Source organism: Staurois parvus, unplaced genomic scaffold (assembly GCF_062004578.1).
Source record: "Staurois parvus isolate SC_StPar_1 unplaced genomic scaffold, SC_StPar_1.0 ptg001267l, whole genome shotgun sequence".
Lineage (NCBI taxonomy): Eukaryota > Metazoa > Chordata > Amphibia > Anura > Ranidae > Staurois > Staurois parvus.
The window spans coordinates 333,449-346,854 of record NW_028319063.1 but is presented as its reverse complement, the minus strand read 5'-3'; the positions used below and the strand labels follow the sequence as shown (position 1 = coordinate 346,854).

General features: G+C 45.9%; 1 protein-coding gene across 1 annotated transcript in view; it reads right to left on the bottom strand.

Moving 5' to 3' along the window:
• LOC149437709 (microtubule cross-linking factor 2-like) overlaps window positions 1-13,406 on the bottom strand; it is a gene marked incomplete at its 3' end in the record, with an annotated part of 57,868 nt that overhangs the window by 17,363 nt on the left and 27,099 nt on the right. Inside the window, exon 2 of the mRNA XM_089660715.1 lies at window positions 843-1,067. Coding sequence (XP_089516841.1) covers window positions 843-1,067 — 225 coding nt within the window. The remainder of the gene's footprint in view (window positions 1-842; window positions 1,068-13,406) is intronic.

Genomic DNA, 13,406 nt, shown 5'->3' with positions numbered 1-13,406 from the left:
CCCCAACCCCCCCCCCCCGAGGGCACGCACCCGGCGATCTCTGTGGTCGCTGTGTCCTATGGACACAGCTGATCACGTGATGTGGTAAAAGGCCAATCACAGCAGCCTTTTACCACGTGATCAGCTGTGTCCAATGACAGCAGATCACCGGTAAATACAGTTGCCGGCTATCGGCTGCACTTTCCTCATGCTGTCACAGAGTGAGAAAAGTACTGCTGATAACTGGCAATTGTCAGAGGATGGATTGGCACCGATCATCAGGGCACTGACTATCAGTGCCACCCACAAGTGCCCAGCAGTGCTGCCCATCATTGTTGCATATCAGTGCCACCTCCTCAGTGCTCCCTACCAGTGCAGCCTCATCAACGCACATCAGTGATGGAGAAAAAATTACCTGTTTAAAAATTTTGAAAAAAAAAAGTTTTTCTTTTGTTTCTGTTATAACATTTTGCACTCTATTTTTGTTTATAGCGCAAAAAATAAAAAACACTCAGCGGCGAGTACATACCACCAAAGAAAGTTCGATTTGTGTGAAAAAAATAAAAATTTCATATGGGTACAGTGTAGCATGACCGCGCAATTGTCATTCAAAGTGCGACAGCACTGAAACCTGAAAAATGGCCTGGGCAAGAAGGGGGTATAAGTGCCCGGTAGACATGGGGTTAAAGAGTACAAAAGTCTTGCCCATAGGGCAAAAAGTAAAGTTGAACTGGTGACAACAGCACTGAAGAGGTCATCAACCACACCCACACCGTTGGCAGGCCCAGAACTCATCCTCCGGTTTCTGCCGTGTTTGTGGCTGATGCTGCCATGTAAAAGGCATAATTACACGTAATGATTACCTTGACGTCTTGCTCGAGGGCATTGATGAGTTCGCCGTCGACCTGTCCTGTCTGTGCCACCCTCAGCCCTCTACGCTCGGCTTTCTTCAGCCGGTACTGCAGGATCCGGCAAGTCTTGTGTACTTGTTCCAGCTGTTGCCGGAGCTCTTGCAGCTGATAAACATCTTCTTCCATGTAGACGTCTCTCATTTCCAACATCTCAGACCTCAGCTCTTCAATCTCATCCTGAAAAAAAAAAAAAAAAAAAAAAAAAAGGACACAATATTAGAAGGTTGCACATTTGGACTATGCAGATGCCTAGAGGAAGCACAAAAATGAGTGGAAAAAGCCAAAGTGTGCTCATGTCTAATACAGCTGTTGTGGCCAACAAGATCGAGCCGGCCGGTCATCAACTGATCACTGACAAGACCATCCAAGAAAAGCAGAAACTACTATAGGGAAAGGTGGATATACAGTGCAGATTTATTTATTTATTTCAGGTACTTATATAGCACCATCAATATACACAGCTATTTACATATATATATTGTACATTCACATCAGTCCCTAACCCTCAAGGGGTGTACAATCTAAGGTCCCTAACCCTCAAGGGGTGTACAATCTAAGGTCCCTAACCCTCAAGGGGTGTACAATCTAAGGTCCCTGACCCTCAAGGGGCGTACAATCTAAGGTCCCTAACCCTCAAGGGGTGTACAATCTAAGGTCCCTAACCCTCAAGGGGTGTACAATCTAAGGCCCCTAACTCACATTCATACATACACATACTAGGGACAATTTAGACAGGAGCCAATTAACCTACCAGCATGTCTTTGGAGTGTGGGAGGAAACCGGAGTACCCGGAGGAAACCCACGCAGGCACAGGGAGAACATGCAAACTCCAGGTAGGCAGGTGGTGCAGTGGTTGGGATTCGAACCAACGACCCGAGTACTGCCAGGTGGAAGTGCTAACCATTTAGCCACTGTGCAAGATATGTGGCGAGCGCTGAATATTTGAAGCTGCTAGCACAAAACTGGGCAAAGGTACCGAAACCCACAAGAACTAGTATAAGCAGAAGTGCAGCGCTAAATATTAAATTCCATCATAAGACGTTATGGTTGAAAAATTTGAACATCTAATATTAAACCATGTGACAATGTAAATGTATTGCACATATAACAAATCAAATATTAAACGAAGTAAAATATAAACAAAATGTCCATGATACTACAAGTCTCAGCAATACCCATGTGATAGAAACAAACAAAATGTCCATGATACTACAAGTCTCAGCAATACCCATGTGATAGAAACAAACAAAATGTCCGTGGTACTACAAGTCTCAGCAATACCAAAGTGATAACTATATAAGTGCTCATCATCCGGTGAAGGAATCTGTGGTACTACAATACCAGCTGAGATATTCAAAAAGGTGCTCCTAATCCAATGTGGGAATCCACCACCTCTAATGGATATGCACTCACCAGAACGCTGCTGGTATAGTAGCATTTGTGCTGATCCAATAGAAGAAGATCTCAGAGTCATATATAGAGACCGGATTTCTCCGGTAAATAGACTTTGGAAAACAGACAGGGGGATCCTCCTAGAGGGAAAAGCTCACCACAGGAGCCCAAGGTTCGGCATATAGTGCAGTATTTATTAAAAGCTTTAAAACACAATCCACGTGGATAAAGCATTCATACATGTGTACAGCACATACCAAAATGGCCGCCGCTCCGGGCTCTGGCCAAATTTGGGTGGAGCCTTACGTGCTGACGTCACGCCACCGTGGCCGGAGCCCAGAGCAGCGGCCATTTTGGTATGGGCTGTACACACATATGAATGTTTATATGAAGCTTACAATCCAAGGTCCCCAACTGACATTCATACATACACATACTAGGGCCAATATAGACAGGAGCCAACTCACCTACTAGCATGTCTTTGGTGCGTGGAAGGAACCCAGAGTACCAGAAGGAAACCCACAGACACAGGGAGAACATGCAAACTCCAGGCAAGTAATTTCATGATTGAAATTCGAACAGACAACCCTAGTGATGCCAGGCAAGTGCCAACCATTGTGCTTCTATCCAATGATTGGCTTTACCTGAGCGACACTGAGACCATGCCAGGAGCTCCACTCAGTCACCAATCTTACACTTTCAGCAACCATTCAACTATTGTCCTCCCTCCCTAAACCCAACACCACAACAAATCACCTCCACCTGAGCCAAAACCTAAACACAGTTTACCGTGATGCAGTTTTTTTTGCAGTTTCAGGTGGATACCAGTGCTGGTTCTTGATATGGAGGTCTCAAGGATGGCCTCTGACATTACCAAAGGGCCATCCTTGAGACCTCCATATCAAGAACCAGCACTGGTAATGCTACAGAAAGCTGTCAAACTGTATACATGCACCAAGAGATGGTCATGCTTATACTGGAAAAAGAAAAAGCGTCAAATACTTCGGCTCCTTTCACACGAAGGGTCCTGAGCGCGCACCCCCCCCCCCCCCTTTTACCCCTATGGGCCAGCGGGTGTAAATAGACTTCCACTGTGGATACCTGCCTACTTCCAATCCGATGAAAGAAAGAAAAAAACAAAGAAGGGGAATTATCTCCTCCGTCTGGATGAATTGGATTGGAGGGCAGTTGGGTGTACAGTCAGTTGATTCCTGGCTCCACACAGAGCAGAGCGGGCTGTGCCTGTGTCCTCTCTGCATAAACGGAGCGGACACGGACCTGTCATCTGCCAGCTCTGCTCTGATTGGCAGACAGATCCTCTGCTGATCAAATCGGAGTCTACCCCGTGTGAAAGGGGCCTTCGAGTGTGGCTGTAAATGGGGTTCATTCAGAACAGAGACCAGTCACTAGTGGCGTTCCCCAAAGCTTGCTCCATTAAAACGGAGTTCCACGCAAAAGCGGAAGTTCCGCTTATTTGCCTCCCCTTCCCCCCTCCACTGCCATATTTGGCACCTTTGGGGGGGGGTTGCGGATAACTTTTTGACAGGTACCCGCTCTCACTTCCGGCTCAGTTCGCCACGACAAAGTGAGCCGGAAGTTTAGCCCCCTCCTGGGAACTTTTACAGGTCCCAGAAGACTGCCGGACCAATTAGGAGGCGCAGTGGGCACCAGGCTGTGAAGCCGCAAGCTGTCACAGCCTGGTGCCCACAGTTGAGATGCCAGTGCTGCGGCAGGGACAGCAGGTAAGAACATCGCTGGACCCCGAGACAGGTAAGTGTGTGTTTATTAAAAGTCAGCAGCTACAGGTTGGAACTCCACTTTAAAATCTGTCAGTAGGAGATACAACTGGAGGTTTGGGGGGTAAGGCACTGGTATATCTTTTTGCTGATGACAGAAATGTAAAATAGGGTTGATATTCCTGGAGGTGTCTCTAGCTTGGAGCATGACTTGGTTGGGTACCAGGGGAGAAATAGGGTTGATATTCCTGGAGGTGTCTCTGGCTTGGAGAATGACTTGGTTGGGCACCAGGGGAGAAATAGGGTTGATATTCCTGGAGGTGTCTCTGGCTTGGAGAATGACTTGGTTGGGCACAAGGGGAGAAATAGGGTAGATATTCCTGGAGGTGTCTCTAGCTTGGAGAATGACTTGGTTGGGCACCAGGCGAGAAATAGGGTTGATATTCCTGGAGGTGTCTCTAGCTTGGAGTATGACTTGGTTGGGCACAAGGGGAGAAATAGGGTAGATATTCCTGGAGGTGTCTCTAGCTTGGAGTATGACTTGGTTGGGCACCAGGGGAGAAATAGGGTTCATATTCCTGGAGGTGTCTGTAGCTTGGAGTATGACTTGGTTGGGCACAAGGGGAGAAATAGGGTAGATATTCCTGGAGGTGTCTCTAGCTTGGAGCATGACTTGGTTGGGCACCAGGGGAGAAATAGGGTAGATATTCCTGGAGGTGTCTCTAGCTTGGAGCATGACTTGGTTGGGTACCAGGGGAGAAATAGGGTTGATATTCCTGGGAGGTGTCTCTAGCTTGGAGAATGACTTGGTTGGGCACCAGGCGAGAAATAGGGTTCATATTCCTGGAGGTGTCTCTAGCTTGGAGCATGACTTGGTTGGGCACCAGGGGAGAAATAGGGTTGATATTCCTGGAGGTGTCTCTAGCTTGGAGCATGACTTGGTTGGGCACCAGGGGAGAAATAGGGTTGATATTCCTGGAGGTGTCTCTAGCTTGGAGCATGACTTGGTTGGGCACCAGGGGAGATATGTTACATCGAGTCAGTCATGGCAATCAGCAAAATCTGAAAAAGGCAAAAAAAAGCCAGAGAGACCAAGCAAAATGAAGAAGCATGGAAGAGGAAAGAAAGGTCTGAGAAGATTGAAATAAAGTACAGCAATAAAGATTTGCAATCCCCACATAGTATATAATGAGGAAGGCGGTGGTGGGCGATGATTGCTCTGAAATACTACACCGATGTATTATTCACAGAACTGCCAACATCAAAGTAAAGATAAATTGGTGAAATGCTGCAACCTGAAGGACCTGAACCCAGGGGCAGCTTTGATGCATGTGCTGGCCGATTACTCAGAGCAGTCCATGTAAATGACCTGTAGCTTGATGAGCGGTATAATAATGACTAGGAGCGTACATGACTGCTCAAGTACAACGACATCACAGAGGAGCACAACCAGGTAAAATGATGGGAATTTGATTTACCATTCATAAACTAAAAGGCCAGCATGCACAGTCCTTGTCACTTCCAATAATCTGGGATAGCTGGGTCATTCTGGACAAAAAAAAAAAAAATGGTGGTATTTCGCAAGTTCAGCTCACTGAAGGCAACAGGGGCCACAGAGGCAAATTCAACATGGCGGCTAGCTCACTTGTCTTACAACTCTGTGGGGTCAGGTTTGATTCTCACGAATTCACATGGGCAGAAAAAAAAAACACTGCGTTGATTTGCGCACTACAGATAGTGCTGCGACAGGAGGCGCACAAAGTTATCAATGAGCCCATACACAGAGCCGCACCGATCTGTGAAAAGTAGGACACCTCTGCATCCAGGTGCGCAAAGATCTTCAGAATTTATGTGCATAAACACGTCTAAACCCGGGTTCATACCATGTGGTGCAGGACACCGCATGTAATTCACACAAATAGCACTGCATTCCTGTACGAATGACATGCAAAAGTTTGTGCGGTGCGATTCGAGCCATACATTCTGTGTGACTCAAATCGCATCAGCACCAAAAAGGTGCAGGACCCTTCTTTTAAATCTGCACCTAAATCGCACCTACATTTTTGGCAATCGCGTTTTGCGATCTGTTTCAGGTGTCATTAACCTCCCTAGTGGCCTGATGTCGGTATTTCTGTGCTCAAAGCGGTACATGGTTTTCAATGGAAATATGTACTTTTTTTTATTGTAGGCCTGTAATTCGTAGGAATAACTCACTGAAATCTGTCCGAACAAGTCTAGTAAACATCCCGGGTAGGATAAAATTTGAAACACGAAATCATAAATTATAATATAATAATCATAAAAATAATATAATACATTTAATTCAATAATATAATCAAACCAAACACACTGAAATTTGAAATAGAGCTCGGAGTTACCGCTTCTGGTACGGAAAGTTAACCCCGAGCTACATTCGGGAATACCGCCAGGGAGGTTAATTTATCGTTGACACCTGCAACAGATCGCAGGAACACGATGCAATTGCCAACATCCCAAGGCTTGGGATGTTAGCAGTGTGAGCTGGGCAAGGAAGAGTATAAAAATCATTACTGTGGTAAAATAATCTATCCAGCCTGGTCATTGATGCTATGTGCCAGTCAAATAAAAAGTTGACTAATGAACACGTCACCATTTTTCTAGGAGGCCTCTGGCTGGATCCAAACTGCGCCCATTAAAGAAGACACCTGTAAGGCTATATACCACCCAGAGGGAGGAGAATCCGTAAATGGCATATCCCATCCATCCCCTCCTGAGAGGGGGACCTCTGGCTATATTGTTTACATGCATATTTAAAATACGCATCTGGTGAGTGCGTATTTTTACTACACCTCTGGTACATCACTGAAGTTTGAAATTACTATCAGCTTTTTACCCAGCACTTTACCACAAACGGTCACTTTGATACCTTTATTTATCCTTTTAAGTGTCAATATTTAACATTTTAGCACTGCACCTCATCGGTCTTGAGGAGGTTTTACTTGGTTACCTTTGTGTGCATCAGCAGCTAACTTCTAAAGCGCTCACTGACTTTATTTTATGAAACTGGAAATAGTTTGGGGGAATAGTAGTTGGGAGAAAAAAAAAGGTTCAATTTGGAGATTGCCATAAAGGTCATATTTTAAAGAAAAACAGACTCCAAGTTTAGAGCATATCAGAAAGTGCCAGTAGCCAAGCCTTGGTCCCCGAGCACATGAAGAAATCAACACATTGACCAAAACACAAAGAGATTAAGGTCTGGGGTCGGGGGGGCTCTTCATGCACGGAGGAGCCGAGCACCACAAGGGGAAGTGACAGATTGAATAGGGGGCCCAGACAGCTGTCCTATAGGAAGACTGACAGCTTCTCACCTCCTGGACAGGGAACTTCTGTTTACCATGAACTTGGCACTTCGACACCAGAAGTGTGAGCCCACTATGAATAATTCAAAGCAGACCCTGCATCTGCCTTCCCCTCCCCGCCATTAGGATGATGGAGAAATGGGTTCCAGGTAATCAAATCCGGTCCATCCGAAATGTAAAAGGTTTCTTATTTACAAAACGGTATTCAATATCAAGCAGATCTCTCAGGAATTGTTCATGTATTGTCAGAGATAAAATTTAGAATCATTTCTATAAAATTTTATCCTTAGAACAGTTTTGTCCATTTCTTTTCTCCCCACCGAAGGCCAAAATATTTCCCCACTTTAAGCTCGGTTCACACTTGTGAAACTACAAAGTCAAGTGATTTCCAGAGCAAATTTGATGCAACTTTACACTCTATGGCTCTCAAGTCGCAAGAAAGTCGCATCCCAAGACCTTCTGCTCTGTAGTTCCCATGTCACCTCTTCCCATGCTCGCCTCCTGGACTTCTCCCAAGCTTCTCCCATCTTATGGAACTCACTACCCCAATCTGTCCAGCTGTCTCCTAATCTATTCACGTTTTGATGATCCCTGAAAACACTTTCTCTTTAAAGAATCCTATCCTGCTTCTACCTAGTAAACCGCCATTTATTTCCTCCATCAGCTCATCCCCCCCACAGCCATTACCTTTTGTACCACTCAACCCTTCCTCCTAGATTGTAAGCTCCCAGGAGGCGGGCCCTCTGTTTCCTCTTGTACCAAATTGTATTGTAACTGTAATGTCTGCCTTCATTTTGTAAAGCGCTGAGCAAACTGTTGGTGCTATATAAATCCTGTATAATAATAATAAAATCATAGTGCAGGAACCTTTCTAAAGCCGCTGCAACTTCAGTCACAAATTGGTGCAGGTGCCATTGAAATAAATGGGCTGCAACTTTTCATGCGACTTTACGCGTCCAAAGTTGCATGATGTCGCACTAGTTTGAATGGAGCCTTAAAGTGTTCCTAAACCCACAACAGTAAAAATCAGTCTGTAGATGCAGCAAAGCATGCTTGTTATACTCACTGTGGAACCTAAAGGGTTAAACCTCTGCATTGTGTAAAAAAGATGTTTGATCCGGTCTTCTCTGATTCTCCCCTTCTTCCAGTACCCCCCTCTTATCTTCTGATAAGACATTTGAGTCACTCAGCACATATTCAGATTCAAGTCAATGGGACGCGATCAAGCATTCAAGCCAATGGGACGTGATTTTGCATTCAAATCAATGGCAGGCAGTGTGTGAACCCAGGAGCCAGGAAGCAACCTGGCGCATGGGATTTGCCGAGCCTTGGTGTGAACCAGGGCTCAATGGTCTTGACATGCTACGGTATACAGCATATTTAAAAAAGATAATTGAGCCCTGGTTCACACCAAGGCTCGGCAAATCCCATGCGCCAGGTTGCTTCCTTGCACCTGGGTTCACACACTGCCTGCCATTGGCTTGAATGCAAAATCACGTCCCATTGGCTTGAATGCTTGATCACATCCCATTGACTTAAATCTTAAAACCACCCACCCTCCCTTTTGACTTGATTCCAAAAAACGCCGCCCCTCCCTTGACTTGATTCTGAAAGCCTTTTGAATACATTCTTGACATGCTACGGTATACAGCATATTTAAAAAAAGAACGTATTAAAAAGGCTTTCAGAATCAAGTCAAGGGCGGGGCGGCGTTTTTTTAAATCAAGTCAAAAGGGAGGGTGGGCGGTTTTAAGATTTCAGTCAATGGGAGGCTTTCAGATTCAAGCCAATGGGATGCGATTTTGCATTCAAGCCAATGGGAGGAAGTGTGTGAACCCAGATGCCAGGAAGCAACCTGGAGCCTGGGATTTGTCGAGCCCTGGTGTGAATCTTTTTTCAAATATGCGGTTTACTGTAGCATGTCAAGAATGTATTCAAAAGGTTTTCAGAATCAAGTCAAAAGGGGGGGGGGGGGGTCAGACGGTCTTCAGATTTAAGTCAATGGGAGGCGGTTTTAGATTCAAGTCAATGGGACGCGACTTTGCATTCAAGTCAATGGGACGCAGTGTGTGAACCCAGGTGTGACCTGGCGCCTGGGATTTGTCGAGCCCTGGTGCTCAACGATCTTTTTTTTTAAATATGCTGTATACTATAGCATGTCAAGAATGTATTCAGCAGGCTTGTAAAGCTACTGAAAGGTCCACGTTAAATGGCCTTCCTTTTCCTACACTAGCTGGAAGCCAACATCGTTACACCCTGACATCCAGTGCCAGAAAAAAAAAGTCACCGATAACACAATGTAAAAATCTGATGCTGCTTCCCTGCCGACATCAGGAAAGCGTTAATCTGACCGCGAGCGCGCAGCAAGATCAGCAGAGCTGGAAGGTGAAAGTGGTGTTAATTTGATGCAAAGATTCCGTACAGACAGGTTGCAACATGAATATAAACCGACATCAAGCTGCCCCTGAACACTTGGCAACCCCCATCATATTTTCCATGGATACTGCAGAACTAGGGCAGCCGAATGTGAACGCACAGCGCAGAGCAGCCTCTACAATAAACGCAGAAGTAACAAAGAAGCCACAATTTTCTTTGGTCCTCATGAAAATGTCTGTTCAAAGCTGCAACACATACTGTGGGGGGGGGGGGGGTAAAAAAGAAGCAAATCTCCAGTGGCACATGTAAAAATAGGCACTTCCATCTGGTTCCATGACATGGGTGTGTCACCGCACTGCACTACAGCGAGCTTCAATAACCATCACCATCTAAACAGCAGCAATTACAGCAAAGCTGTGTCCTGATCCAGGATACGGGGCTAAGAATCAGCGGGCAGAAATCAATAAACATACAAAACACTGACTTACTATCCCTTTTAATGGAGCTGAAATTCATACCCTGTCCAGGGCTTGAACCCGATCCTGACAGCAGAGGTTACACTGAGGCTAGGTTCACATCAGTGCGGGTGGTGCCACTGCGGATCCGCACGAAAATCCCTGCAGCCGGGTGCCATTCATTCTAATGGAACGCCCGCACTAAAAATCGCAACCGTACTGGGGACCTCGGCTGCGTTTTCAGAAGAAGTGAAGGAACTTCTTCCCTGCGTGTCCCGGGACATGGGAGTCCATGCAAATGAATGTGCTCTCGTGCCCACGCAGACCGCACATATGTGAACCGGGGGTAAAGCAGGATTAAACACAAAAGCAAACATTATATTGCAGCTTACCAATTCTTAGATGTGATGCCTGCATTAGTTTTCCTTTTTAACCTTTATTTCTTCCATTCTTCATCTGATGATCAAGCCAATACGTCTGTTTTTCAAAAGAGCAAGCTCTCTTGCAAATGTATCAGTTGCAGGGATGAGACAAAACCATTTACCACCGACAAGGGTGCTTCCAAATGATCAGCATTTATTGGTGGAAAACCATTATATAAAAATGAAGAAAACGGTTTGCCGTAACGGTTTATAATGTGTTAGCTGGAGTTTGGCTTCAATTTGTTAATGTACCTAAATCTGCTAGTCCATCCAACACTCCACCCACCCCATGACTGACAATGCTGCTGTCCAAACGTGCCCCCCTGTAGCATTTCAAATATATGTCAATATATTTGGAAAGAATAATTTTAATCTATATTTCAAATATATTTTTCTTCCATGTGGGTCACTGGCTCTGACTGACAGCAGTAGCAGCCAATGACTGTCTCAGCCAATGAGGAAAGAGACCCTGGAGAGCCACTGCTCCTGTGCACATCGCTGGACTGAAAATAAGGCCGAAGTAATTTGGGGGGGGGGGGGGGCACAAGAAGGTTTTTTTCACCTTCATGCATTGAATGCATGCAGGTAAAGAACCTTCTGCCTTTACAACCACTTTCCCCCACCTTCCAGTTCAGACACTTCCCCCCCCCCCCTTCCAGTCCAGACACTTTCCCCCACCTTCCAGTTCAGACACTTCCCCCCCCCCCCTTCCAGTCCAGACACTTTCCCCCACCTTCCAGTCCAGACACTTTCCCCCACCTTCCAGGCCAATTTTCAGCTTTCAGCGCTATCACACTTTGAATGACAATTGCGCGGTCATACAACATTGTACCCATATGCATTTTTTAGCTTTTTTTGAGACAGATAAAGCTTTATTTTGGCGGTATTTATTCACCACTGGGATTTTTATTTTAATTTTTTGCTATGTAAATGAAGAAGTCCAAAAAAACATACTGTCACCCTGGCAGTACAGTGTCACCATGGTGACACTGTACTACTTGTGGGGGGTGATGAAGTTTTTTTGTTTTTTTTTTTACACTGATTGCTTTTAAACCCATAAAAGCTGTAAAAGCAATCATTTCTCCTTCTCTCTGGCTGCATTCTTGCAACGAGAACTACTGTGTGAGCTGTGATTGGTCACAGCTTGTCACATGGTACAAGGCTGTTGTGAATAGCCCTGTACCATGTGACCTCTGTGATCAGTCACAGATTTCACACGTAGTAAGCAATGATGTCAGAAGTGACAGCTTGCTTACTACACTGCATGTGATCACTGATTGGCCAATCAGTGATCACATGATCGGGACCTCACACAGAGGTCCCGTACGACAATTGGTGTTCCACTGTGTCCGGAGGACACAGCGGGCACCGTATAGCGGTGCTGCACGCTCCCAGGGAGCGCGCACAAGCAGGGGGCGAGGAGGCAGTTTATAAAATGGCCACCCGACCCTGCACTGCCACCGTCCAGTCGTTTATATACAACGGGCCGGACGGGAAGTGGTTAAACCAACTTCTGTAGCTTTCGGGCTTCTCTTTTCTGCATTCTGTTGTAATAACATATTTGCCCCCCACAAAATAAACACGCACTTCTTTTGCTTTAACCAACTCTCTGTAGGGTTTTGTACAGAAGGACATTCTCCAAGTCTGTAGGAATTCGGTTTCAACAAATCCTACGAACAAAAAAAAAAAAAAAAAAAAAAAAAAAAAAAAAAACGTCCACCGAGCACTTGATGGTCATTTATCATTGGAGTGCCGCAGGTCCTACCGACAAGCCTAACACTGGATTAAAGTGCGCACCCAGGGATTGGCTGAACTCTAGATGTTACAGTGAATGGAAGTGACAACTCCTCAGTGTATTTGGAACCTCGGCAGGTGTCGGGATATTTAATGCTTGGCTGGGTAAAACATTGTGATTAAGCCATGCGAGCCACATTTGGTCAGTGGTCAGAAGAACACGGTGTAGGATTTGACACGCAGCAATGATATACTCTGCTGAGCTTGTCAAACTGTAATAGTTGTAGAACCTGGAGGTCAAAAGACTCTGGAACAGGGCCCACAGTAATCATACCAAGGACAGAGCCTCGGGAGAAGGCACAGGGCAATCATGAAAGAGAACCAGTCCATGTCTCACAAGCTTGAAGAGCACACTGGTTAAGCCAGCCATAGATGGATCGAATCTTAGCCGGTTCAGTAGGACGTTCGAGAAACCAGCACTTCCAGGAGTGTAGATTTAGGCCCCCCTGATACTGAATTCAGTGGTTCCTTCCACCAACCTATTCTGTTACAGAGAATAGAAGTGACATAGGGGTCCAGTGGTGAGAGGAACCACCAAGTAGCTCAATCAACCACCTGGGCTGAGGGATCTTGAGGGATCCACTGGTCAACCAAAATTAATTTCCTTCTGAATGACATAGGTGGTTGTAAAGGCTGAAGGGATACATTTTAATGCATGTAGGTAAAAAAAAAACCATCTGTGTGTAGCTCCCAATGCCCACCTGAGCCCCAACCTGATCCAGAATGTTCACGGGAGCCTTGGCTGTCCCAGGTCTGTCTCTTCTCATTGACTGAGACACAGCAACGGGAGCCATTGGCTCCCACTGCTGTCAATCACAGCCAGTGAGGAGAGAGCAGGGGACAGGGCCGAGCCGCGGCTCTATGTGCCTTATGGACACAGAGCAGGGCTCAGGAGCGAGCATGCACCAGTGCCCCCATGGCAGGTGCAGAGATACACAAAATGATATTGCCCGACACCCAGGACTTGCAGTTCTGGGCGGCAGGCAGTGGTTTTGTTTTTCTT